The sequence below is a fragment of the Dendropsophus ebraccatus genome, chromosome 13 (genome assembly GCF_027789765.1).
Source record: "Dendropsophus ebraccatus isolate aDenEbr1 chromosome 13, aDenEbr1.pat, whole genome shotgun sequence".
NCBI classification, from domain to species: Eukaryota; Metazoa; Chordata; class Amphibia; order Anura; family Hylidae; genus Dendropsophus; species Dendropsophus ebraccatus.
In genome coordinates this window covers 71,045,750-71,073,591 of record NC_091466.1, presented here as the reverse complement: position 1 = coordinate 71,073,591, position 27,842 = coordinate 71,045,750, and the positions used below count along the sequence as shown (strand labels likewise).

Genomic DNA, 27,842 nt, shown 5'->3' with positions numbered 1-27,842 from the left:
CCACCCCCCAAATAATTTTTTTTTTTTTTTTCCATTAATGTCACCACACCTATAATTTTTTTCTGGTTTCCCAGCATATTTAAGGCAAAAATTACGTCTACCATTGCAAAGTACAATTAGTGGTGCAAAAAATATGGGCTCATGGCCTGATATACACAAGGGGGAAATAACGAAAGCGCAAAAATGAAAACTGGCTGTGTCCCCTAAGGGTTAAACAAGGAAGGGAGGGACAGCTTGCCTCTGGGACACCAAGAGGAAGAGGTGAGCCTGGAAGGGGGTATATGTAGCCTAATTCCTATTGGTTGCAGCCTAGAATGGTCATAAAAGGGGTAGGACAGCCACTACCATACCCTGACCAGAGTGGGGAGGGAGGGACGACTGCAGTTATGTCTGACCCCACATATCCTTACCTAACCAGGGAATTTGATTCCAGGAACCTAGCTCCTCCAGCTGCAATGATGGATCACCCGCTCAGCCAATCAGTGACTAGGGCGGGATACCACTGTAGTCTGGATGAGCGGGCAATCCATCAGCATGGCAGCTGGAGGAGTCGGGGCCGTGACGTACACACAACCTGGCCGAAAATGAAAGATCAGGAATGTAATATTTTTTTTTCATCTTTATTTATAAAATAGGAAAAGGAGGGGGTGATTTATTAAGGGAGGAGATTTTTTATTAATCAAAAAACATTTTTTTTTTTTTTAACATACATTCATTAGAAGTCTCCCTGGGGGACTTCTAATACAACTGGACTGATAGAAGAAGCGACAGTGTTCAAAAGAGACAGCAGGTGGCGCTAGCTGGCTGTATTCCTTACATCACACAGGTCCCTATATTACACAGCAGGTGGTGTTAGCTGGCTGTATTCCTTCCATCACACAGGTTCCTATATTACACAGCAGGTGGAGCTAGCTGGCTGTATTCCTTACATCACACAGGCTCCTATATTACACAGCAGGTGGCGCTAGCTGGCTGTATTCCTTACATCACACAGGTTCCTATATTACACAGCAGGTGGCACTAGCTGGCTGTATTCCTCTCATCACACAGGTTCCTATATTACACAGCAGGTGGCGCTAGCTGGCTGTATTCCTTACATCACACAGGTCCCTATATTACACAGCAGGTGGCGCTAGCTGGCTGTATTCCTTACATCACACAGGTTCCTATATTACACAGCAGGTGGCACTAGCTGGCTGTATTCCTTACATCACACAGGTTCCTATATTACACAGCAGGTGGAGCTAGCTGGCTGTATTCCTTACATCACACAGGCTCCTATATTACACAGCAGGTGGCGCTAGCTGGCTGTATTCCTCTCATCACACAGGTTCCTATATTACACAGCAGGTGGCGCTAGCTGGCTGTATTCCTTACATCACACAGGTTCCTATATTACACAGCAGGTGGCGCTAGCTGGCTGTATTCCTTACATCACACAGGTTCCTATATTACACAGCAGGTGGCACTAGCTGGCTGTATTCCTTACATCACACAGGTTCCTATATTACACAGCAGGTGGCACTAGCTGGCTGTATTCCTTACATCACACAGGTTCCTATATTACACAGCAGGTGGCACTAGCTGGCTGTATTCCTCTCATCACACAGGTTCCTATATTACACAGCAGGTGGCGCTAGCTGGCTGTATTCCTTACATCACACAGGTTCCTATATTACACAGCAGGTGGCGCTAGCTGGCTGTATTCCTTACATCACACAGGTCCCTATATTACACAGCAGGTGGTGCTAGCTGGCTGTATTCCTTACATCACACAGGTTCCTATATTACACAGCAGCTGCTCCTCTTGCTGGGCCCAGTGGTGTGTGTCTGTAATCCCAGCTACCCGGGAGGCTGAGGCTGTCGGATCACTTGAGTCCAGGAGTTCTGTGCTGCCCTGTGCTATGCTGATCGGGTGTCCGCACTAAGCTCAGTATCAATATGGTGACTCTGGGGGAGCTCGAAGCTACCAGGTTGTATAAGGAGGGGTGAACCGGCCCAGGTCGGAAACGGAGCAGGTCAAATCCCCCATGCCGATCAGTAGTGGGATCGCGCCTGTGAGTAGCTGGTGTAGAGCAGCCTGGACAATACAGTGAGACACAGACTTTTACTACATCATATGATGTGTGTATGGATTGGGATTTGTTACATTTTGTGTTGTTTGTGGGTATAAGGAGGTATATAGGTAAAAAAAATACTCGCTATCTATTGGGAATTATAGTCAGGAATATGTAATACAGTGCACAGTGTGTGTTTTGCTAATTTTATATTATAATCTTTTTTTAACATGGCACTACGCATATGAAGGACCCACCCTCTTTTGGACAGACCACACCTCTTTCCAAGGTCAGTGTCCCCCCTGATGTTCGGGTCCATAACGTGGAAGAAAGTTGAGAAGAGGACAGCTGAGTGGAGAAGTGTTAGGAGTCAGGACCAAGTTGTGAACAGAGGATCGAAGTAGTGAGTTGAATTGATAGAGACAATATACAAAACAGCAGGTGGCGCTAGCTGGCTGTATTCCTTACATCACACAGGTTCCTATATTACACAGCAGTTGGGGCTAGCTGGCTGTATTCCTTACATCACACAGGTTCCTATATTACACAGCAGGTGGCGCTAGCTGGCTGTATTCCTTACATCACACAGGTTCCTATATTACACAGCAGGTGGCGCTAGCTGGCTGTATTCCTTACATCACACAGGTTCCTATATTACACAGCAGGTGGCGCTAGCTGGCTGTATTCCTTACATCACACAGGTTCCTATATTACACAGCAGGTGGCGCTAGCTGGCTGTACTCCTTACATCACACAGGTTCCTATATTACACAGCAGCTGCTCCTCTTGCCGGGCCCAGTGGCGTGTGTCTGTAATCCCAGCTACCTGGGAGGCTGAGGCTGTCGGATCACTTGAGTCCAGGAGTTCTGTGCTGCCCTGTGCTATGCTGATCGGGTGTCCGCACTAAGCTCAGTATCAATATGGTGACTCTGGGGGAGCTCAGAGCTACCAGGTTGTATAAGGAGGGGTGAACCGGCCCAGGTCGGAAACGGAGCAGGTCAAATCCCCCATGCTGATCAGTAGTGGGATCGCGCCTGTGAGTAGCCGGTGTAGAGCAGCCTGGACAATACAGGGAGACACAGACTTTTTACTAGTCTGCACTAGTTATATAATATCAATATGTATTTATTTTATTTTAAACAAACGTTACACATATATGTACATTTTATAAATTACATTTGTTTTATTTTTTTAATAAAATTTCCAAACAACATTTCCCCATTGAATTATTTGGGAAGACACCGATCAGTTTACATGTAGTTTGTACAACCAGTGTTGGACTGGGGTATCTGGGGTCCACCAGAGGAAATGATCCTGGGGGCCCACCAATGAAGAACCAGTGAGAAACAACATGTCAGTCAGTGTTAGTGCAGGTTCTGGTGAGCTCTGGTGGGTCAGTCCGACACTGTGTACAACCATAGTTATAAAACCCTACATTGCCCATAGCAACCAATCACAGCGCAGCTTTTTAGTTCAAAAATTGAAGCTGCACTGTGATTGGTTGTTATGAGCAACTAGGACAGATTCTCTTTAAAGGGGTTATCCAGCGCTACAAAAACATGGCCACTTTCCCCCTACTGTTGTCTCCAGATTGGGTGGGGTTTTGAAACTCAGTTCCATTGAAGTAAATGGAGCTTAATTGCAAACCGCACCTGAACTGGAGACAACAGTAGGGGGAAAAGTGGCCATGTTTTTGTAGCGCTGGATAACCCCTTTAAATTTTATGTCACGCCATGAAATTCATGTCAGAAACTCTTAGGGTCTCCTTGAATTTCTTTTCCGTCTGCTGTAATATATCAGATATAACATAAAAGCCATGTACAGCTTTAGAAGAGCCAGGAGGCAGAGCGCAGGCAGTTAATGTGTTAATATGTATGGATTCCGCATAGTAACCATCCTTAAAATCACTTAAATTTAAAAAAAATAATAAAAAGTAATCAATTTTACACTTTTAATGTAAACCAACATTATGAAGAGGGTGACATTCTATATATTTTATACGAATAATTCCACCAGCGGTCTGTAGGTGTCGCTGCCGAGATTAGAACTACATTTCCCATGATGCCATTAGCCAGTAAGGGGCGTGGTAAAGCTGGCGACGGACCGACGTCGAGACGTTGACGTGTTCCCGAACGTTGCTGTGGTAGCGGCAGTCGCCATGTTGGGACAGACGGGAAGCGTTTAGGCGGCAGGTTCCGGTCGCTCATTGTTGTTCTCCAAGCCGGGTTTGTTGTGGGAGTGTGCCGGCTTCCTCATGCCCAGGATCGGCGGGCGGCGGGAGGAGTGAGGTCACCATGCCTTTGTGAGTATGCGGGTGTGGGGAATGGGCATCTATGACGTCATCAGCTGCGGCGGGTGACCCGGGGATGAGGTAATGGGCCGCAGTGCTGGAGCCGCCCGGCCTCTCACCCTATGGATACACAAACATGTTTACTGTGGTGATGCAATGGCTGCCATCACCTGACTCCACAGCCCGGCCATTGTGTGATTGTTCTTCCTGGCCGAGCTGGATCCCAGCAGTGGTCGCCGATGCCGACCCTCATTGTCTCTATGGCAACAGATCAATATTATGGTGTTATAGGTGGGACGTGCACGAAGGTCATTGAGACTATTACTAGAAAATCAATCCCCCCAATGGGTGGCTGTCAGGTCATTGGCGAACTACAACTCCCAGCATGCCCCAACAGCTCAAATTCCTTCTGTAGTAGATTAGTTTCCAACCTTTTGTAAAACTACGACCCCCATCATATTCAACAGCTCAGACTCATCCCATAGGATAGGGCTTCCTGACCTGTAACCTTCATATTACAGGTGTGACTGTACTACCTGTGCGCTATTCTATTGGATTTACCTTGTCTTTAATGGCGTTATCCAGTTGATCTATTCCAGAAATGGCGCCCCTCTTGTGCTCAGTTGGTGTGTGATATTGCAGCTCAGGTCTATTGAAGTTAAAGGAGAAGTCCCATTAATGGAAGGCAGTGTGGGAATAATGAACTAAAGGACCATTTACACCAGGAATGGGGAACCTTCGGCCTCCTGGCTGTTGCAAAACTACAATTCCCATCATGCCTGGACAGCCGAAGCTTTAGCTTTGGCTGTCCAGGCATGATGGGAATTGTAGTTTTGCAACAGCCGGAAGGCCGAAGGTTCTTCATCCTTGGTTTACACAAAGATTTGAAGCCAAAGCCAGGAACAGAATATAAACAGAGATCAGTTCGTAAAGGAAAGACTGAGATTTTTCCTCTTTTCAAATCCTTTCCTGGATTTGGCTTCAAATCTTTGGCAGATAATCTGTCAGATAATCTTTCTGTGTAAATGGACCCTAACTATACTTACCTGTTCTCCTACCCTTGGGTCTTGCAGCTCTAACAGCTGCACAGTCACATGTTTGGCTGGGTGGGCTGGTATTACACGGGCCGATGGGGGCCCGATAATACCTGTAAACGAGCAGCGATCTGCCAGATCGTCGCTCGTTCACTGGACCTATTACACGGCCTGATCGTTAAACAAGGGCTGCAGGGACATTGTTACCGATGTCCTTGCAGTCCTTGCTCAACTATATACATTACCTATCCACGTTCCAGGGCTGCTGCTGCGGTCATCTTCTCCACGGGTCTGGCACGCTCTAGCTTCAGAGTGGCCTGTCAGCTGACAGGCCGCTCAGCCAATCACAGGCCGGGACCTCTGCGGTCTGTGATTGACTGAGGGGCCTTTCAGCTGACAGGCCACTCTGAAGCTAAAGCGTGCGGGACCCGTGGAGAAGAAGACTGCAGAAGCAGCCCTGGAACGTGGATAGGTAATGTATATCGTCAGTCGCTGGCCGCGTACTACTATTACACGTAGCGATGCGCGGTCGGCGCCCAACGAAAATAGGTCCAAACCTATATCAACAATCAGCCGATGATCGTTGTCACCGGCTGATCGTTGTATTTATTACACGGAGCGATAATTCGCCGATTCGGTAGATTATCGTTCAGTGTAATAGTACCCTTAGACAGTCAGTGCAATTGCTCAGCCAGGCAATGGCGTTGCAGTTGGAAGAGCAAGAGCATGTTGTACCCAGTTTCCAGACAAAAACTACCAGTGGTGGTCAGCGGGTACTGGGAGCTGTGCAATGAAGGGATGGGTGACCCCCGCCCTACTCCCTTTTTTAAAAAATTTGGTGTGACTTCTCCTTTAGGGAAGCTTTACACACACTGTTTCGCAGCAGATTTTTTGCTGCGAATCAGCAGATTTGATCTAAATAACTGAACTCAGCCTCAAATCTGCTGCAGATCCTGTATGTGTGAATGCATCCTTAATGGAGTTGAGTTATAATAGTGCACAAAACCGGGGGGGGGGGGGGGGGCTGGTGTTTGACAGACCTGTTTTTTTTTTTTTTTTTTTTTGTTCAGACATTACAAAACTACACCTCCCACCATGTTTTGGTAGTCTGCGCTGAGCGGTGCCTGTGCGGCAGGCAGGCAGTAGGTGGGTAACACTGTCGTGTATGTGAATACTTTCTGGCTACACAGGAAGCTGTATCATTATGGAGGGGGTAAATATTTGTGGGGTTGTACAATTTTTAAAGGGAAGCAATATATGGTTCCTGGCAGCACAGTATAGATCTACTGTGCAGCTTGTGTAGTATACCAGCCGTGGCTGCAGCAGTAGCTTTACAGAGGGAACTAAAAAGATGTTTTATTATGCCACCAAGGCCGGGAGAAGGGTGGCAACTAGTCACCTGGTGGGGAGCCACCCATCACGGCTCTCTTCCTGTCAGCGCACAGTGCGGGGATGATTGACAGGCAGACAGTTGAGACTAGTCACTGGTTGCTCCCTGTCCTGATGACTTGTTGCCGCCCTTCTCGCAGCTTAATAAAACATCTTTTTCTTCTCCGTAAAGCTACTGTTGCAGCCGCGGCTGGTATTCTCCGTGAGTTGCACAGTGGATCTATACTGTACTGCTGGGAACTATATATATATATATATATATATATATATATATATATATATATATATTGGTACCTTGGTTTAAGAGTAACTTGGTTTAAGAGCGTTTTGATATAAGAGCTCACAGTGTTTCAAAATTATGACTTGGTTTAAGAGCATTGCTTTGGTTTAAGAGCTCCCTGTACTGTGGGAGCGCGCATGGAGGAGGGGCATGGTCTGCATAGCGGGGTCTACAGCCCTGTACTCAGACCCAGAAGGTCTTCCTCACCTTCCAAATCATAGCAGATCCACTTCAGGCTGGGGCTTACATCAGGGGACAGGACTGTGGAGGTAATCTCTCCATAGCTGTAACCCCTCTCTCCCCGGACAGAGAGTGCTGCATGTATGTGCCCACATATTCCCCGCTCATTCCTTCATACTCCCTGCAGTCTCTGTCCGCCCTTGTGTTTCCCATCCTCCCCATTACTGTACAGTAACTTATAATATCACATATTCTGCTGTTTCTGAATGTTTGTTTCATCTGTTTTACATGTTATTCAGAATAATAAATCCATTATTTTTGGAGTGTGGAACCAATTGTCTGCATTTCTGTGATTTCTTATGGGAAAATTTGCTTTGGTTTAAGAGTGGATTTGGATTACAAGCACGGTCCCGGAACGAATTATGCACGTAATCCAAGGCACCACTGTGTATATATATATATATATATATATATATATATATATATATATATATCTATATCTATCTCTATCTACAGTATATCCCTTTAAGGGTGCGTTCACACGTACAGGATCTGCAGCAGATTTGATGGCGCAGATTTGAAGTTGCAGATTCAATGCAAAGTAACTCTGGGCCATCAAATCTGCTGCAGATTCTATACGTGTGAACACACACCGTATACGCAGCAGATTTGATGCTGTGTTCAGTTATTTAAATGAAATCTGCTTTGGATCCGCAGCAGAAAATACGCTGCGGATCCGGTAAGTGTGAACGCACCCTTAAGCTTATGTGTTGTACCTTGAAGACCTGATAGGTCCCTTAGCACCTCACTGGTTTCTGGTCCTGCTTGTCAGCAGAGGCAGGTGACTGGGAATTTCTGATCCATATCTTGGAATGATCTATGCGAGTTGTGGCTCTTTTGTGAGGCTCTCGTTTAAAGTGACTGTACCACCAGGCCCAGGCTGAAGCACTGGAGGCGGCCGACCCACCCTTAGTGGGAAGAAACCCCAGCCCCTCCATGACGTGACTCCATTAGAATCAATGGAACCCTATCATAGAGGGGCTGGGGTTTCCTCCCACTAAGGGTTGATCGTCCCGCCTCCAGTGCTTCAGCCTGGGCCTGGTGGTACAGTCACTTTAAGGGTGCCTTCAGACCTACCGACTCGCAGCGTTAATAACGCTGCAAGTCGGCTAGGTCCTGGCAGATCACTGTCATTACATACATGCAGTGGTCTGAACGACCGCTGCCTTGTATGTAAATCTGCCGGCCGCTTAACCCCTTCTGATGCAGGCCTCCTCCCGCTCCGCTCTGTATACATACCTCCTCGCTCCACGGGGTCCCGGCGTCCTGATCTCGCGCCCGGCCAATCAGTGTGTTGCCCTGCCGCAGCCACTGATTGGCCAGGCGGGAGAGCAGGACGGCAGGACCCCGTGCAGCGAGGACAGGTAATGTATACAGAGCTGGAGGTGGCAGGCATCAGAAGGGGTTAAGCGGCCGGCAGATTTACATACACGCAGCGGTCGTTCAGACCACTGCGTGTATGTAATGACAGTGATCTGCCAGCGTTATTAACGCTGCGAGTCGGTAGGTGTGAAGGCACCCTAAAGGGTTTTCCAGTTAAAATTGGGGTATAGGGATAAAATACACTATACTCACCTCACCAAGCCTAGCAGCACTGCTCCAGTCCACCCTGTTCTTTTGTTTACGTCCCCACTGAGGCTGCATCATTTTAAGATCTTTATCAGAGTAAATCGGGAGACCGCTATACTCCTCGCAGGATATAATTTTTTAAATTTAATTTGGAGAACTTTTTATGCCAAGACTAGAGATGAGCGAAATGCTAAACACTCAGCATTTGACTCCCTGTGGCTGGAGAAGATTATCTTCTTCTTATTATTATTATTATTATTATTATTATCTTATTCTTATTCCCTTGAAGCTTATGTCAGTAGCAACCCCAGCATCTAGGTGGTTAGAGGGAGAGGGCACTGTCATTGACACATGGTTAGGCATCACTATATTGCCATTGTAGCTGGGGGCCTAACAAAGTCCTCTAAGCTTTCCATCGCTGTGCCTAACCGATAGCCTGTCAGGTTTCTTACTGATAGGCAGTAATGCTTTTGGTACACTGACTATACCAGGTGCACACAAATTGTGGCCCTCCAGCTGTTGCAAAACCTCAATTCCCTTAACACCTGAATATCCAAAGAATTGTCCAGGCATGATGGGATATGTAGTTTTGTAACAGCTGAAGGGCTGCAAGTTGTGATGCATAGTTGTGAATAGCACAACACTGGCAGAATACCTTTGTTCGTATTATTGTAGGTGTCTATTACACACTTTGTTTTATTTTTCTTGTTTAGTCTCTACAGTATGGCACTGTGTGAGTTCTGTATTCTCTGTATACTTGTGCACAGCCTATAGGAGTTCATTGTGTTTGCCCTTCTGTCTCTCTAGCCTATGTGAGCTGCCCTCCAGGGTTTTTCTCCCTACTCTGAGCTATCTGAGCTGCTGTGTAAGTTCCAAGCGATGTTGTCCTCCCCCAGTTGATATGTGCAGCTCTCAAAACCATTTAGAATTTACATGCGTCACAGCTCATATTTACCTGTATAAGGCTGCATTCACACATTCAGTGTTTTTCCTGGTTGTGGTCTGCTAGCTACCTCTGTGATTGGTGCAAAACTGTCCATGTTGTCATCTGTGTTTTTTTTCTTCTTTTTTCCATTAGTGTCTGTGTATTTCACAGATCTGTTTAAAGCATTTTAAATTACATTTATTTCATCACATCCGTATTTTTCACAGATGTTCCATCCATGAAAAGCATGTATCTCATTGATTTCTATGGGGAATCTGTTACATGCTTCTGTTCAGAGTAATATGTCCTATTATTTAACGGCTCTGATCACGGATCCGTGCAATCAAGGAGCGTCTAAATAGCCCAATATAAAGCAATGGGCTGTAAAATTGTCTTTGTGCACAGAACTTTACAGAACGTGTGAATGCAGCCTAAAGCATCTTAAAAATGCTTTTTATCATTGGTGGACCATGTAATCTGGACAGGGACTGCAGAGGAGGCCGGGACTTAACATCTTCGGCACAGTTGGGCAGTAACGTTGCCGCAATCTTATCTGTTCGTACCACGTCTGCGCCACAGAAGAGGGATCCCGGCCTCCACTGATGTAGGTGCGGCCCATTCCTATGACTTCACGGAGAGGGGTAGGGACTATGACGCCGACATAGATGGGAAGAAAGGGGCATAACAGTTGTGAAGCCCCGCCCAGATGACACTGTTCACCAATGATAAAAATAATTTTTTAAGAGAAAGACAACATAGACTTTTTTTTATACTGAAAAACATGAACTGTGCGTCATGTAAACTTCTAAATGGTGCTGAGAGCTGCACGTATCGATAGGGGGTTACAGTATCACTTTAAAAGAGAGGCCATCAATTTCAAAGAGCTGGATAACCTCTTTAAGATTGCATTCACACGTCCATAGATTTTGTTGACCTACGGATAGTGAATGCCTGTTCTGGTTTGTTTCCCCGTCCGGCATGATATATCAATATCACGAGAAGATGTTTGAATCTCCGTGGCAATGTAATGACACAGCCGCACAGTTCTGTCACTACAGTGCCGTGGAGATTCAAACATTTTGCCCACTGCCAGTGTGATGTTGATATATCATGCTGGACGGGGCCACAAACCAGCACAGGCATTCACTATCCATAGGTCCACAAAATCGACGCTCCGTGCATGGTGCATAATAACGGACGATGAGCTATGGAATAGCCTTCGGAACTGCTGACATTATCATTCATGATGATGCTGGGAGCTCTCAGAGTTTAAAGGAGCTATTAGCAAATAAACCTACGTATAGCCCCCTGCGACAGTCATCTTTTTTAGTTTAGGTCCTGCCGGTTTGGAGAACTTTTATTCAGAACATTCATGTATGTGGAATCATGCTGCTCTTTGACGCTCATGCACAGGTAGAGCACTTGTACGGAGATGGGTTTCTGTTCCTGCGCATGCGCCTCAAAGACCGGCCTGATTGTGCATACATGAACATGCGTAGGGGATCTCTGTGGGGCCGAGGAACGCTGCCAGCACTCCTAACTAGCTTATTTGCTCAGAATTAAAGTTCTCCAAAATGGCAGCACCTAAAGAAAAAACAAACATAAGGTATGCAGCTGCAGGGGGTTATGCGCAGGTTTATTTGCACAAACCTGGTGATTCCCTTTAAATCTTTGCGCTCCTGTACTGACACAGCCGCGTGGGTGTGTCAGTGCAAGTAAAGTGGCGTTTCAGAGCTTGATACCGGTTAAGTCAGAATTCCGTTCCATGTACGGACCGTAAATGTGGAACCTGTGTGCGCGCCTCCTAAGACCCTGGTGCACATATCTAATGTGTATTTCCATCTCTAGATTATTGAAGAACGCTGAGGTAAAATGTTAAATGAGCAGAGTTGTCCATTATTTCCTTTTGTGAACATTAGGACTAAGCCAACAAAGACGAGCCATGCCCTCCCCTGTCTGTGAATATGTCTGCCCAGTGCAGTGTCATGTGCGGGGGCCCTAGATGGTTCCTGCAGATCTTTATTTAGCTTCCTTTACAATAGTATCCAGTCAGAAAAGACATGCAAGCTCAGCCCCATGTACATGCGTGTGAGAGCGTCCAGAGGAAGAACTGCCGACTGGGCAAGCGCTCAGCCGACAGCTATTGGAGCTATAGGGACAACTGTGTTATACGTTTAATAAATAGCTGGTAGTTTTACCATAGGTTTATTTTAAAATGAGATCAGATATGGCTGAACATTTTGTAATTTTCGCAAAAATGGCAAACACAGTTGACTAGAAGGATGAAGCTGTCTTCCCTTCTGTAAGAGGTATAAGTCAGGATGTTTCCCCAATATATTCCTGTATATAAGGCCAGAAAGCGATGTCATCACGTCATAAAGGGAAACAGTAAAACTAGAAGACTATTACACTGAGCGATTTTTAACGATAAACGATCGCAAACGAGATTGTTTATCGTCAACCTGAAATTGGTCACCATATTACACAGAACGATAATTGTTAGTTACGATCGTTACTATGATCGTTATTGCGATCGTTACTATGATTGTTTATTCCTTCTGATCCCAGAAAAAGAATGAACAATGTGCAATTACACTAAACGATTAGTGAAAAAACGCAGAACTTGAACGAACGTGGAATTACAGCGAACGATTCACGAAAATTTTAGGTTCAGATCTATATCAACGACATATCGACCGATTTAATGATTTTTTGCACGATAATTGTCCCGTGTAATAGGGCCCTAACGTAATCATATGTTCCCAAAGGGCTGGGATGCTGAGCTTTAAAGATGCTGTTCACCAGTTCTTTCAAATCGACTGGTGCCCGAGGTTTGTAATTTACTTGTATTCATAAAAACCTCCACTCTTCCAGTACTTATCAGCCTAGAAATCTCTGCCACTTGCTGACACCAGTAGATTTGAAAGAAGAAAAATTTTGGTGAACTACCCCTTTAAGGGAATTTTCGTGCCACTTTTTTTTCCCCCCTAAGTAGTAAGTATATGCTTAGACCATCTTAGAGATGTTACAGATCCCTAGGTATCCCCAGCATGTACTACGGCATGGAATAAAAGATGGATTCATATAAATTTTAAGACTTCATAAAGCAATAAAACAAAAAAAAAAAATGCATATAACTTGAAGAGCATATAACAGGGCCCTTGTGATATGGTCTTCCAGTTATATGCATTTTTTTTCCCCAAAAAAAGTTTTATTAAGTTTAGAATTTTCTATGAACAGTTGGTAAATACACAATAAACACTGGGTGTATTGTGCATATTGAAACAGTATTTCAAATAAAATACATAAAACTCCAAACCATTTGTGTCGCTTGTAATGTCAACAAACACAATAATTTCTATCACCTAATTGCTATCAATAGCCCACTACCACCCACAAAGCCACCACCCCTCCTCGTACAAACTAAAGCTTCTAGTTCCAACTACGGAATAGAACCGAAGCAAAAGAAAGAGAGAGAAAAAAAGAGGGGAGGGGGGGCAAATTAATGTAATATTCCCTCGCACCTCCTCACAGAAGCCGTTTACCAGCAAGGTTACGATATCCCTCTAACCCCACGTGGAGGAGGATAAGAGTTATATGCATTTTATTGTTGCTTTATGCAGTCTTAAATCTGTTAAATTATTAATCCATCTTTTATCCCATGCCGTAGTATATGTTGGGGATACCTAGAGGGCTGGTCATTATCTTTATCATTGTCCTTATATATTTGCATTTGGGTTAGTGCACTCTTTCCCGATACCTCGCTTTTCCCTCCCAGACTTTTAGTGAGCTGCACCCACTAATTTATCCTCTATTATTCTCTATTTAGTCTCCTTCCCCCAGTCCTGAGCTTTCTGCTGAAAACACAAAAATCTGTGTGCAATCCCTGTCTCCCCCCCCCACACACACACACACACACGCCTTCTGAGACGGCTGATGTAAACAAGTCCCTGGTAGGTTTTATCTGCAACATGGTTGCAACTTTGTAATGCTGGGAGGGTTAATCACTGTGAGTTTGTTAGCATTTTACCTCAAAATAACCCTCTTGGCGTTACAAAGAAGCTACAATTAAGCCTGCCAGAGACTTGTTTACATCAGCCTTCTCAGAAGGAAGGAGGAGGAGGAGACGGAGAGAAAAGGTCATGCACAGATTTTTGTGTTTTCAGCAGAAAGCAGCAGCTCAGAACTGGGGAAGGAGACTGAATAGATTATAAGTGTAAGTATTTTGATAAATCTTCATTTTATCTAATGTGCAAGTTATGGTCCTTTTACACGGAGCGATAATTCGCCCAGTCGATCGTTTAACGATTTTGAAGTAACTATGTTTTTTTATAACGATCACCGTTTAGACAGAACGATCGATCGTTAAAAAAATCGTTATTGCGATCGTTTAAAGATCGCTTAAGCCCATCTCACACATAGGGTAAATCGGTGAAAGACTGTTTACACAAAGCGATCTGTGAATTTTTTGTGTTTATGTTGAAAGATCAAAATGAACGATTTCTCGCTCGTCATTTGATCGTTTGCTGTGTTTACACGAGCCGATTATCGCTCAAGTGCCATCGTTATCGCGAAAATTGGAACAATAATCGTTCCGTGTAAATGCACCATTAGACAGTTTGGTGCTCTGGTGGTGAGACTACCAGCACACTGACCCGCTTGGGGGGGGGGGGGGGGGGGCGGATTACAGTGGTGCAGTTGAGCAGCATATTTGGGTGAGTGTGAGGTGTAATGTGCATTACGTGTTTCCTAGCGTAAATTAGCTGTTTGGTCCAAGTGGAAGCAGTTGTAATGATATATGGACATTGGGAAACATATGTGAAACTAAGAGAGTTGTAACCCCACCACTCCCCACTAAGTGAGTCATATAGACATTATTTTTAGATGATGCTGCTAACGTGTTCACTGAGTCTGGTTTCTTTGTTTTTTTTTTTTAATCAATAAAATGTTGCTTTATGGTGCGTTCACACCTACAGGATCTGCAGCTGATTTTCTGCAGCAGGTTTCATTTAAATAACTGAACACAGCATCAAATCTGCTGCAGATCCTGTAGGTGTGAACGCACCCTTAGGGTACAATCACACACGGCATATACGCTGCGTATTTACTGCTGCGATACGCAGCAGATTAGATCTAAATAACTGAACACAGCATCAAATCTGCTGCGTATCTGCTGCGTATACGCTGTGTGTGTTTGTACCCTTAGGGTGTGTTCACACCTACCGCATCCGCAGCTTATTTTTCTGCAGAAATCCGCAGGTCTGGTAGTGCAGATTTCAACCTGCGAGAAATCCGCGTATGTGTGCGTTTTGCGGTTTTTCCGCAGCAAGTTTATCGCAACTGAAATGTCCGTTTAAAATGTCTCATTCTAAACGGACATTTCAGTTGGAATAAACTTGCTGCAGAAAAACCGCAAAACGCACACATACGAGGATTTCTCGCAGGTTGAAATCTGCACTACCAGACCTGCGGATTTCCGTGGAAAAATAAGCTGCGGATGCGGTAGGTGTGAACGCACCCTTAATGTGAACTAGTCTCAATTGTTGTATAAAATTTATGGTTAGAGACGTTTATGTAATGGTTAACTGGAGAAGACCTTATGCTCAAGCTTTTGTACTTGTTACACATATCCAGGTGGAATTAGGGTATAATTATACGTGTAGGAAAAGGGAGCCTGGAACTGGAAGGCGTTCTATATATATAACAGATTAACCAGCTTGTTTGTTACTTGCGTCTGGGAAGGGGGCTTTTGTTATCCAATAACGGAGGATATATAATTTGGCAATCATTAGAATAGTGTGGGTCAAAGGGGGTGGATGACTGTAATGGTGCTTTTACACAGAGCGATAATTCGCCTAATCGATCGTTTAACAATTTTGAAGTAACAATGTGTTTTTTATAACGATCAGCATTTAGACAGAACGATAGATGGTTAGAAAAATTCGTTATTGCGGTCGTTTTAAGATTGCTTAAGCCCATCTCGCAGACAGGGTAAATCGGTGAAAGACTGTTTACACGAAGCGACCTGTGAATTTTTTGCAAATGACCAACGACGATTTGAGAACTTGTTGACGGATCAAAATGAACGATTTCTCGCTCATAATTTGCTGTGTTTACACAAGCAGATTATTGCTCGAATGCGATCGTTATTGCAAAAATTCGAACGATAATCGTTCGGTGTAAAAGCACCATTACACTGAGCGATTTTTTTTCTTTTTTTTTTTTTTTTTTTTTTTTTTTTCGACTTACGATATATTGCGATCGTTACTATGGTCTTTTATTCCTTCTGATCCCAGAAAAACAATGGACAATGTGCAATTACACTGAACGATTAGTGAAAAAATGCGGAACTTGAACGAACGTGGAATTACAGCGAACGATTAGTGATTATTTTAGGTTCAGATCTAAATCAACGATCAACGACATACGAGCAATTTTTCAATCGTTCCCTGCAACACAGAACGATTATCGTTTAAATTTGAACGATTTAACGATTTTTCGCACAATAATCGTCCTGTGTAATAGGGCCCTAAGTTCCTGTTCCTTTGTGTCCTGTACACAGTTAGGGTCCTATTACACCAACAGATTATCTGACAGATTTTTTTTTTTTAAGCCAAAGCCAGGAATAGACTTTAAACAAGGGTCAGGTCCTAAAGGAAAGACGGAGATTTCTCCTCCTTCCAAATCCATTCCTGGCTTTGGCTTAAAAAAATCATTCCCCCAGCCCTCCCTCCTTATACACAGCCCTGCTCATCTGAGCCCTTGTGGTGGCCGATCGTTCATAAGAAACCTTGATCCTTGATTCCCCCTTTTGTTTCTGCCATTTACTTGATATGTTTGGCCAGTTTTGTTGAAATTGCTGCGTTCAGCTGTTTTTGATGTGTATATGGGCACCTTTATATTGTACGTATGGAGATCTAGCCAGTCACAAGCAGTATAAAGTGATTGGGAATGACTTAAGCCTTATTACACAGCTGTGTTGGCAGACATAAGGATGGCTTTGCCAGAAGCACTATACTCTTTTCTCCGCTATCCTGTCCTTTGTCTGTGGGATCCCTTGACGCTGGTGTTATCAGCCATATAATGCGTCTAGAACAGCATTGTCTTCAGAAGCAGCAGACCTTGTGTGAACAGAGCCTGACACACCCCCTGGGAGCTGTAGTTTAATAAGAGCTACAGAGCCGCATATTGGGGGCCTCTGTCTTGGTTTGGACATAAGATCCATAATATAGGATCGCACTCCGTGGTTGACCGCACCACATAAACTTTGTGTATTCTGGTTTTAAACACAATGAAATGTTTCAGTTCTAAAACAAGGAGATTATGACCATTAATCCCCATTCTCAGTGTTTTCTATGAGCACTGCTTTGAATGGAAGCAGGTACACAGAATGTAATAGCAGATTGTTGTGGCAAGTGTTGTCCAGCTGCAGTCACCGATGTGTCTATGTTTGTACTAAGGTTTATTTGCATCTTTGTCTTGTATTAAGGTCACATTGATGTACCTCCATTGGGTTCTTTATATTCAGTGTGTAAATTCATTTCAGATGCGGATTATGTGGGACGTTGAAAACAGAATTTTCTGCCTCTTCTATTTGCTGTGTGAACAAGCTTTTAACCAATCAACCAATCCCCTCCTTGATGAGGAGTGAACTGGCCCCAGTACCGTATAACTGCCGGGCACAGCTCTCTAAAGTGGTCTCTGGTGGGGCGGCAGTCTAATCGTAGACATGAGGGTGGAGCTGCAGCAGCAGGTAGTCATGCTGCCTCCACCCTTTTACAAGCCCCTTGTGCTTCATTGACACCCTGAGCACTGGGAATGTATATTGACAACTTTTAGGAGCAAATGAGCGCTGTCAGCGCTAGTTTGCTCCTTGTTCACCCCTTGCTACCGCTGCTATTAAACGCGACAGGAGCAAGCACCGGGGGGGGGCTTTCCACAGAGAGCTACTGGGGGCTGCCCGGGTGATCGCTTGATCATCCAGGCAACCCATAGCATATAGCAGTGGTCTGTTCCACCGCTCCCATTCCATGGAGCTACGGCAGACGATCGCTGCTATATGATCGTTCATGTCGGCTGATCATTGTGTTTTACTACACAGTTCCATGTAATAGGGCCTTAAAGGGGAAAGCATTTCAGCAGCCTTTCACAGCTGTAACAGGGTCCCGCCTCTGACTCTTAAGGGCCCCAGTGCTAAAACCAGGGAGGTAAGTGGATGTAGTTTCTTTCATCCAGCTCATCTGGGAACATAGTGAAAAAAGGCCTCCCAACCAGAGTTCCCCTTTAAAGAAGTTAATGGATCTAAAGTTTCAAGAGGTTTTACCACTTTGGACAATTAATAGGCAGTAAGTGTCTGATCACCGATCGGATGAAACAAGAAGTTTATGGTTGCCTTTCTGATATTGGTGAACTGTCATTAGCCCCTCTGTATGTGCATAATGACACAGGACACACTAACTACCGTAACCAAGGTACTATGTTAGGGTAGCTTCACACGGGCGGGCTCGCAGCGAGATTCTCGCTGCGAGCCCGGCAGGTCCTGGCAGTTCCCATAAACTACATACTTGCTGCGGACCGCAGCGAGTATGTAATTGTACCGCGCTTAACCCCTTCTACTCCCGCCCGGCTCCCCCGCTGTAAGCAGCATACATTACCTGTCCTTGCTGCTCGGGTCCGGCGTCCTGCTCTCCCGTCCGGCCAATTAGTGTGTTGCCCAGCCGCAGCCACTGATTGGCCGGGCGGGAGAGCAGGACGCCGGACCCGTGCAGCAAGGACAGGTAATGTATGCTGCTTACAGCGGGGGAGCCGGGCGGGAGTAGAAGGGGTTAAGCGCGGTACAATTACATACTCGCTGCGGTCCGCAGCAAGTATGTAGTTTATGGAAACTGACAGGACCTGCCGGGCTCGCAGCGAGAATCTCGCTGCGAGCCCGCCCGTGTGAAGCTACCCTTAGATCAGTTGTTAGATCAGTTGTTTTTTTTATTATAAAACGTTTCCCTTGCTCTACTCGCTAAGTTTATTTATCAATCTTCCTTTGCTTTAGTCCACTGGCAAACCAGGGAACACAGCAGCAAGCCCAGAAGAACTATGGCATCACATCCCCGATCAGCTTAGCGGCTCCTAAGGAATTGGATTGCACCCTCACACAGAAACTCATAGACACGTTGAAGCCTTTTGGTGTGTTTGAAGAAGAGGAGGAATTACAGAGGAGGTGAGAATTGCTGTGCTGACACTGACATCCGTGCCCTGTGGGTTTTGCTATTTTTAATGGCACTGACCTGTAGAGGAGCGTAGCCTGCAGTACTCTAGTTATCCAGAAATAAGAAAACATTGCAGATCCCATTATAAGCAGATCTATTATAAATCCTTATTAGTCATGCATTGTTTAAAAAGCCAATGTGTACACAGCTTTAAATAAACAGTTATCTGTTTGGACACTTTATACGGGCACGTAGTCAGCACAATATCACACCATGCATTATGCCTGTGGTGGTGGTTGTCACATACGCACACTGTTACATCACCCTGGTAGAGAATTTAAAATTTTTTTTACTCTCCCCTACAGAATTTTAATTTTGGGGAAACTGAACAATTTGGTTAAAGAATGGATTCGTGAGATCAGTGAACTGAAGGTAAGGTGACAGATAGAAGGTTTTTTTTTTATGTTTTATTGAAGGATATACATAACACTTTGTGTCTCATATAATTATTCAGAAACCAACAGCTCGGCGGTCCCCCAAATAGGCCTCAATAGTGTATGATAAATCTCCAATATCCCACTTGTTCACCTCCTTCTTACATACTAAGAACAGACTTGAGGTTTAACAGGCATTGTCAGATGCTTTCTTAGATGTTGACAAGAGCCACTTGAATACCCCAGCTGCCGGGGGAAGCCCGCCGGACCCTGTCCCGCCGCTCTGAAATGCCTGTCGGAAGCCGTGCGTGCTGGAGCAGTCATTCTCAATGGGCGTCAGACTCATCTCTGATGAGCGCACGCATGGCTTCAGACTGGCATTTTCTCGACGGCGGGATGGGGTCTGGGACCGGGACTTCGAGGAAGGGGTAAGTATAAGGGGCTCCACCAGGGGGTCGGGCGGGCTTCACCCCGGCAGCTGGGGGGACAGGTCCCCTTTCAGTTAAAGGCGTTTCCAGTCACTATGCTCTATTTTTCAAAAGATCTCCGAAACTATTTAACTCCATCCCCCCCCAGCTTTGATCTCTCTTTATTGTATTTGCATTGCATTATAAACTTGTCTGATTGGCAGCAGAGAGGAGGCTGATCTGTGGGAAAGTAAGTATAGTATAGATAGAAGTGATGGGGTAAAATGTTGTTTTTTTAATGGATGTCTTCAGGATCAAAGCCTTCATACACTTAATTATATATAATAGCATTTTCTGTTTCTAAGGTTTTGTTTTTTTCCCCTTCAGAATTTACCACAGTCTGTAATTGAGAATGTCGGAGGCAAGATTTTTACTTTTGGGTCATACAGATTGGGCGTCCATACAAAAGGTACATACATTTCTACAGTGGATCTACCCTATCCTAAGTACCAGGTCGTTTCTTACATTAGGGCCGTATTACATGGCCCGATAGTAGCTGTAAGCAAGCGGCAGTCTGCTAGATCGGCGATCGCTTAACGAGCCTTTTACACAGCTCTGTGATCATACAGCAAGGCCTGTGTATACAGTATATTGTTAGTGATGTATGTGCACCCTTGCTGTGTATATAGAAAATGATAAAGTAATACATGTCTTTGTTCCTGGGTGTCCTCCCGGCTTCTCACCGCAGCTACCGCTGACACATCTCTGAATTAACAGGCCTCTCAATCACTGGCCAGACAGGACAGCACCACAGCCAATGATTTGTTGAGCAGCCTGTTAATTTAGAGACGCCTTAGACGCTTCAGTTGCAGCTGCGGTGAGCGAGAAGAAGCCAGGAAGACGCCGGGGAGCGTAGACATGTATGTATTACTTTATTATGTTCTGTATACTGTTTCATCGGCCGCCCACTGCACACCTTGTATTACATGGAGCAATATGCCATCAGCGACATCTTCCTAATCAGGCAGTATCAGGCAGATATTGTCCTGTATAATAAAGATAATAGGGCCTTTAATCTTCGGGGGATGATCATTGGACTTAGTGACACTGTCACCCCCTTTGTGCATTCTGTCATCTCTACACAGGTGTAAAGGGTAAATTTAGCGTTTTTCATACCTTATTTCATATCATACGTCATGGTGCTTGTTAAGTAAAAAGTGTCCTTATATCAACTGCAGATTGTATAAAGTGGGTGTGGCCTCGTGGCATTAGCGACACTTAGCCCCGCCCACAACGGTATCGTTGGCCCTGCCCCATTGACGCCCATTGGTTGGCTGACGAAAAGGGGGTGGGGTCTAGACCTTTCGGCCAGCCTTTTCCAATGGCTGGCGAGAGGGGCGGGCCAACTGTGGTGTTGTGGGCGGGGCTAAGTGGTGCTAATGTCGCGAGGCCCCACCCACTTAACACAATCTGCAGTTGATAAAAGATGACTTTTTACTTGAACAAGCACCATGACGTATGATATAAAATAAGGTATGAAAACCGCTAAATTTACCCTTTACACCTGTGTAGAGATGTCAGAATGCACAAAGGGGGTGACAGTGTCACTTTAATTTTGCCACTAAAAGCAAGGAGCTTTAATCATTAATCCTGTTAAATGTATATTGCATTTATTTATTTATTTTTCATGAAACATGGAATCTGTCTGTTTGCAGGTGCTGATATCGATGCATTGTGTGTGGCACCCAGACATGTCGACAGAAGCGACTTTTTTTCTTCCTTTTATGATAAATTGAAGCTGCAAGATGAAGTAAAGGACCTTCGGGTAAGTGCGGCCCACATTTTAACCTCTGCCTGTAAATTGTTAATTATTATAATGGTTCAAGCCTTGAAGATATATTTGTGTCACCAGTTCATTGCGTATTTTTCTCACTGGCCGCAAGTCTTGGCTGTGCTTTTGGGATGACTTCATTCACATGAAAGCCTTCAAGAAATAAAACAAAATGTTAAGCTTCCCCTTTATTTACATAGTTTGTGTGGAGGCTGTTCTCCTATCTTTGTTTCTTCTGGGAACACTCCTTTCTATGTCAGTTTCTACCCTTTCAATAGATCACCAGTACAAGTGAAATTTAGAATCTTTGTTGTATATATTAGAGAAAAAAAATTGCATTGCTCTTCACTTATCTGACTCCTTTTATGTGCTCCTGCATTATGCACTGACCATTCCTTCTTAATGGTGCGTTCACACCTACAGGATCTGCAGCTGATCTGCAGCAGATTTGATGCTGTGTTCAGTTATTTAAATGAAATCTGCTGCAGAAAATCAGCTGCAGATCCTGTAGGTGTGAACGCACCATTAAAGCTCTTTATTTTTGGCTGAAGACAAACTTTGTGTTTACAAGCTGCATTATATGGCCGCTGTGTGTAAATGGATGATAATTTATGAATAAAATAATGGAGTTGGTATCTTTGTTTGCCACTGAAAAATGTGCAAGACTAGGTTCTGTTCTCTGCTTCTAAACCATGTTGTTTTAGGACACTTTATATTGTGGTCATTTCAGTGTTTTGTTTTGTTTTTATTTTTTAATAGGCTGTGGAAGAAGCTTTTGTACCTGTGATCAAGCTTTGCTTTGATGGGATAGAGGTAACCATTTTATGTTGTCTGTTGCATAAGTTGTTTGCTAATATTTTTAAGAAAGATGAACGTTGGTCATTCAGTCCTGTGCTGAAATAATATATATTTAATATATAGACCAAACATAAGTCACAGTAAATTGCATTCAGTCCATTATGCCCATTGAACCCACCTAAAGTATTAAAAACTACGGCGGCTCAGGTCTAGAGGATGGGGGGGGGGGGCTGTTTTTGCAAGAAAAAGGCTATGTTTTGTTTTTTTTTAAATCCTGAATCATTTTGTCTTTCAGATTGATATTTTATTTGCAAGACTTGCACTTCAGACAATTCCAGAGGATTTGGACCTACGAGATGATAGCCTGCTGAAGAATTTAGACATAAGATGTATAAGGAGTCTTAATGGTAACTGCTCTGTAAAGGATATTGCTTTCCCATAATAATTCTCTTGACATTCTCCAGCAAGGGTATAGAAATAGAAATGTATTGATAAAGCAGACGTTTCTAGTGTCCTACTCTGATAATTTTGTCCTTGTTGTGATAACCAAAATTTTATTTTTTTTTACTCCTAGAATTGATCACATTTGCTTTTGTATTTTATTTTATATCAAATTTTTTTTTCTTTTTCAGGTTGCAGAGTAACTGATGAAATCCTCCATTTAGTACCGAACATTGATAACTTCAGGTTAACTTTGAGAGCAATCAAGCTATGGGCCAAGCGTAAGATACCCAGCAAAGCTCCGTGTTACTTCACTGACACATCCTGGCAACTCTAATACCTATGTTTTCTTTTCTGTAGGCCATAATATATATTCCAACATCCTAGGATTTCTTGGTGGCGTGTCCTGGGCTATGTTGGTAGCAAGAACATGCCAGTTGTATCCCAATGCTATAGCATCTACGCTTGTCCATAAATTTTTCCTGGTATTTTCCAAATGGTGAGTTTAAAATGATGTTGGTGCATTTGTGGCATGCTGTGATCACACTGCAGTTCGGCATACATTTTCTGTATACCTCAAATTTATGGAACAGCATGCTTCATAGTTGCGTACGTCACCAATAACCTATAGTTGACAAAAAAATCTGCCTGGTATAAATGACTATACAGTTTTCCTAAGTTTCATAAGAAGTTGTTTATAATACAATACAAATAAATCTATCCATTCATGAGTTTATTATTATAGTATGCTCTGACTTTTTTTTCTTTTTTAATGCAGGGAATGGCCAAATCCAGTTTTGTTAAAGCAGCCTGAAGAGTGTAACCTTAATTTACCTGTGTGGGATCCAAGGGTCAGTATCAGTAATGCATGATTTAAAACTTAGAAGGGTTTTCTAGAGGCACAATGCAATGACGAGCTATGCAGCATAGCTCACCAGCCTCTGACATGCCAAAGGGTAGGCTTTAATCCTTCTATTTTAATGCTGCTCATAGAAATCAAGGACTCTGCATACAATACACCTTAAAGCATACCTGTTGTTAGGACATGTCAAAAGTTTAATTCAGTTGGGGTTTGAGAGTTCAGCCTGTGACAGATCAGGAAAATGAGGTGGGAGAAGTCCGCGCTCAGTGTGCTTAGGCTCTCTCATGTGACCTGGACGGCCTCATAATGAAAGTGTGCGGAGGTGTCCTGCTCACACAAACTCAGTGGGTAGAGGAGCACACAGCAGCATAGTTGTTTCCACGCTGGTTCTTTTGGTCCGTTGCAGTCTGAACACTCAGACCTCAACCAATCAAAACTTTTGACTCTGTGACATTTTGTTTTTGTTGTTTTTTTTTTTTTTTTTGTTTCTTTTCTTCAAATGACCCGTTCACACTATGGAAACCCAACTCAACCCCCCCACCCCTACCCCCACCACACACGCGCGCAGAGACTCGGCGCCAATTCATATCTTCTATGTGTGGGCTCTTCGAGCAGAGCCCTCCCATTGAAATAGATAGAAGGCAGTATGTGGCGGCAAGTCTGCGCGGGGGGGGGGGGGGGGTTCGCACAGAATTTTGGTGCCGATTCTGTAGTGTGAACAGGCCCTAAAGGTACTCTTTTTAAACACCTAAATACTACTCTGTTCCTATAATGCAAATGTTAAGTCTTGTTTTTTTATGTTTATGAAGGTGAATCCCAGTGACAGATACCACCTCATGCCCATCATCACACCAGCCTATCCGCAGCAGAATTCTACCTACAATGTGTCTGTTTCCACCCGAATGGTTATGGTAGAAGAATTCAAGCAAGGTACATGCAGATTATGTATGAGAACCAAATGATTCTCCTTTTCCCACTAACTCAAGGTTCTAGCAGTTATGATTCCCTTTCCATCCATAGTCAGAACGACAATCTGAATTTCCTATTTAGAAACACATAAAGGCACATATTCTATTTTAAAGCGTAACTATAAAATATTTTGACCATTCAGTTTGTTAGCTTAGGTCATAAGAATTTTTGCAAAATACATTAATAAATTAAAATGAACAGTTTTTTTAAATACATGAAGCTGAATGTCCCCTCAGGGTATATTCACACAAACGGACTGCTCTCCCGTCCGGCCGATCAGTGTGTTGCCCAGCCGCAGCCACTGATTGGCCGGACGGGAGAGCAGGACGCCGGACACGTGCAGCGAAGAGAGGTAATGTATGCTTACAGCGGGGGAGCCGGGCGGGAGCAGAAGAGGTTAAGGGTGGTAGAATTACATACTCGCTGAGGTTGTTCAGACCGCAGCGAGTATATAGTGTGTGGGAACTACCAGGACCTGCCGGACTCGCAGCGAGAATCTCGCTGTGAGTCCGTTCGTGTGAATATACCCTCAGAGCTGTGTTTGCCTCTGTGTTATTTCTACCATCCTGCTGGACACGCCCCTCCCTGGAGATCCGTCCTGAGTGTACGGACTCTCACAGGAGCATCAGATAAGAACCCTGACACAGACAGAAACAAAACCTCCTCCCCCTCCCCCTCCCCTCACAGAAGGGACTTAGCAGAGCTGAGGGTGTTGTGTGTGAGGAGCAGCGCAGGGGAGGTGCTGGATGAAGGGATAAGTACCCAGTGCTTCAACCAGGAGGGACATGCCAGCCATGACTCCAATGTACTGCATGAGGGACAGTGGGTGAGTCACTGAGGAGAGGACTACAAGTCCCAGCACAACACAGCTGTAGTCCTTCCATAGTAAATATAACATTTACAATCAGATGTCTGCACGAGGTGCCCCCACCTCCATGGCTGATGATATCCTACAGTGTTGGGAGAGCAGATGACTATATCTAATCCAACTGTGTGTGATACCATCTACTGGGGCTCTGTATCTAATCTTACTGTGTGATACTGTATGCTGGGGCTCGATCTGATGCCACTGTGTGTAATTGCATCTGCTAAGGTTCTGGTCAGTGGATGGAGGGTCGCAGCCAGGAAGATGAGGGATAGGCCACGCCCACTTTCAGTCAGCCAGGAGAAAAATTCATTTATTCTTCTGAGCCAAACAACTGGGGAAATCTCAGCGAGCGTACATGCTATAAACACAGTTTAGGGCTCTTTCTAAAGGGTAACACGTGGTCTTTTTATCTGAGAAATTTCATTTTTTGGCTACTTAAATTATATTTACGCTTTAACTATTCTCCCTCCAGGATTGGCCATCACAGATGAGATCTTGCTGGGTAAAGCAGATTGGTCCAAACTTTTTGATGCTCCAAACTTCTTTCAGAAATACAAGTATGTATATTATCCACTGTCTGCTTATTTGGTGGGGGAGAAATTAAAAATAAAACAGAAGTATTTTTTTAATGAGGTATGTGTGGAGTATGATTATTTTCTATGATATTATATATGTTTGCCCAACAGTGACCGGTAAATACATAAAACACATGTACTAAATTCCTTGCATCTCTCTTGGTGGTGGTCAAGTGCCAGCAGACAGCTTAACTGGTTGAAGTGGAGAACATCCAGACTTAAAGCATACCTGTCACCCCCCGTGCCGGGGTGACAGGCTCCCGACCCCCCCGTTAGAGCGCCCTATACTTAACCAATCGCGCCGGGTCCCGCTTCCTGATGCGGTCGGGTCAGAGATTTCAGCTCCCAAAGCCCGGCACGCGCGGTCACAGGAGAGTCCGATGCCCATAGAGAATGAATGGGGAGTCCGATGCTCCGTCATTCTCCGGACTCCTATGCCCTGGACTCCCCATTCATTCTCTATGAGCGTCGGACTCTGCTGTGTGCGCGCACGCTGGGCTTTGGGAGCTGAAATCTCTGTTACCCGACTGCATCAGGAAGCGGGACCCGGCGCGATTAGGTGAGTATAGGGGGATCTAGCAGGGGGTCAGGAGCCTGTCACCCCGGCACGGGGGGTGACAGGTCCTCTTTAAGGATGGCATTGGGCCCTGTAGGTTGCAGTGATGCTTAGTGGTATATAGGCAGATGTTTTCAGATAGGACTGGCTGATTGAATGTGGTCTCCTTCAACATATTGCAAGTATCGGTGGTGGAAAGGCAGTGGTTTGGTAGGTTGGTAATATTTTTTTTTTTTCTTAAACAGAATAACTGCTCCATCATAAATTACCACGCTTACTATGGTACTTGGCTAATTAAATGCCACTTTTTGCACCCTAGCTGCAGTATGTGCTAGAGCCCAATGTCCTCTTCACTGCAGTAAGGCTGGGTTGACACTGCCCTCTGTTTAATGCGTAAAAAAAAAAGCGTATTCAGAATAGTGGTATTCCAGAGGAGAAAAAGAATCCATTCGCCCATGTAAACAATTTGTTGGAAGTGCTGCCTCCCTCTGCATCTGATACTCACTATCACTATCCTCCTCAGCTATCATTTTTACAGCTGCTGGTCCCTGCTCCTTCGTGCTGCCTTTTGATACATCGACCTTGCAGAAAATGCCCACTGAGCCAAGTGGTTGTCATTTCCCATCAACATGTTAGAGGAAGCATTAAATGGGTTGTCCAGTGAAAATCTTTTTATTTCAAATCAACTGGTGTCAGAAAGTTATAAAGATTTGTAATTTACTTCTATTAAAAAAAAATCTCAAGTCTTCCCACACTTATCAGCTGCTGTATGTCATGCAGGAAATGTTTTATTTTAAGTCTGACACAGTGCTCTCTGCTGCCATCTTTGCCCGAGACAGGAACTGTCCAGAGCAGGAGAGGTTTTCTATGGGGATTCATAGAAAACCGAGACAGAGTTCCTGTCTCGGCCAGAGATGACAGCAGAGAGCGCTGTGTCAGACTGAAAATAAAGCATTTCCTGCAGGACATACAGTAGCTAATAAGTACAGGAAGACTTGATATTTTTTATTTGAAGTAAATTAAAAATCTATATAACTTTTTGATATCAGTGAATGTGAAAGAAAAAGATTTTAGCTGGAGTACCTCTTTAAGCAGCAGGTACCAGGAACTGGAATTG

The 27,842-nt window shown here is 44.4% G+C and overlaps 1 protein-coding gene across 3 annotated transcripts in view; it reads left to right on the top strand.

Annotated features, from left to right (window-relative positions):
• PAPOLA (poly(A) polymerase alpha) overlaps window positions 1–27,842 on the top strand; it is a 69,410-nt gene that overhangs the window by 30,446 nt on the left and 11,122 nt on the right. For 2 of the 3 annotated variants that reach the window (XM_069951251.1, XM_069951250.1), the window contains exons 2-13: window positions 2,308–2,460; window positions 18,828–18,995; window positions 19,350–19,416; window positions 20,213–20,294; window positions 21,541–21,650; window positions 22,416–22,469; window positions 22,750–22,861; window positions 23,087–23,176; window positions 23,256–23,394; window positions 23,674–23,746; window positions 24,567–24,687; window positions 26,067–26,151. In XM_069951251.1, the coding sequence (XP_069807352.1) occupies window positions 2,363–2,460; window positions 18,828–18,995; window positions 19,350–19,416; window positions 20,213–20,294; window positions 21,541–21,650; window positions 22,416–22,469; window positions 22,750–22,861; window positions 23,087–23,176; window positions 23,256–23,394; window positions 23,674–23,746; window positions 24,567–24,687; window positions 26,067–26,151 (1,199 nt within the window). In that variant the 5' untranslated portion in view covers window positions 2,308–2,362. Of the gene's footprint in view, window positions 1–2,307; window positions 2,461–4,167; window positions 4,360–18,827; window positions 18,996–19,349; window positions 19,417–20,212; window positions 20,295–21,540; window positions 21,651–22,415; window positions 22,470–22,749; window positions 22,862–23,086; window positions 23,177–23,255; window positions 23,395–23,673; window positions 23,747–24,566; window positions 24,688–26,066; window positions 26,152–27,842 lie in introns of those variants that run through there. The other variant, XM_069951252.1, reaches the window with a different exon arrangement.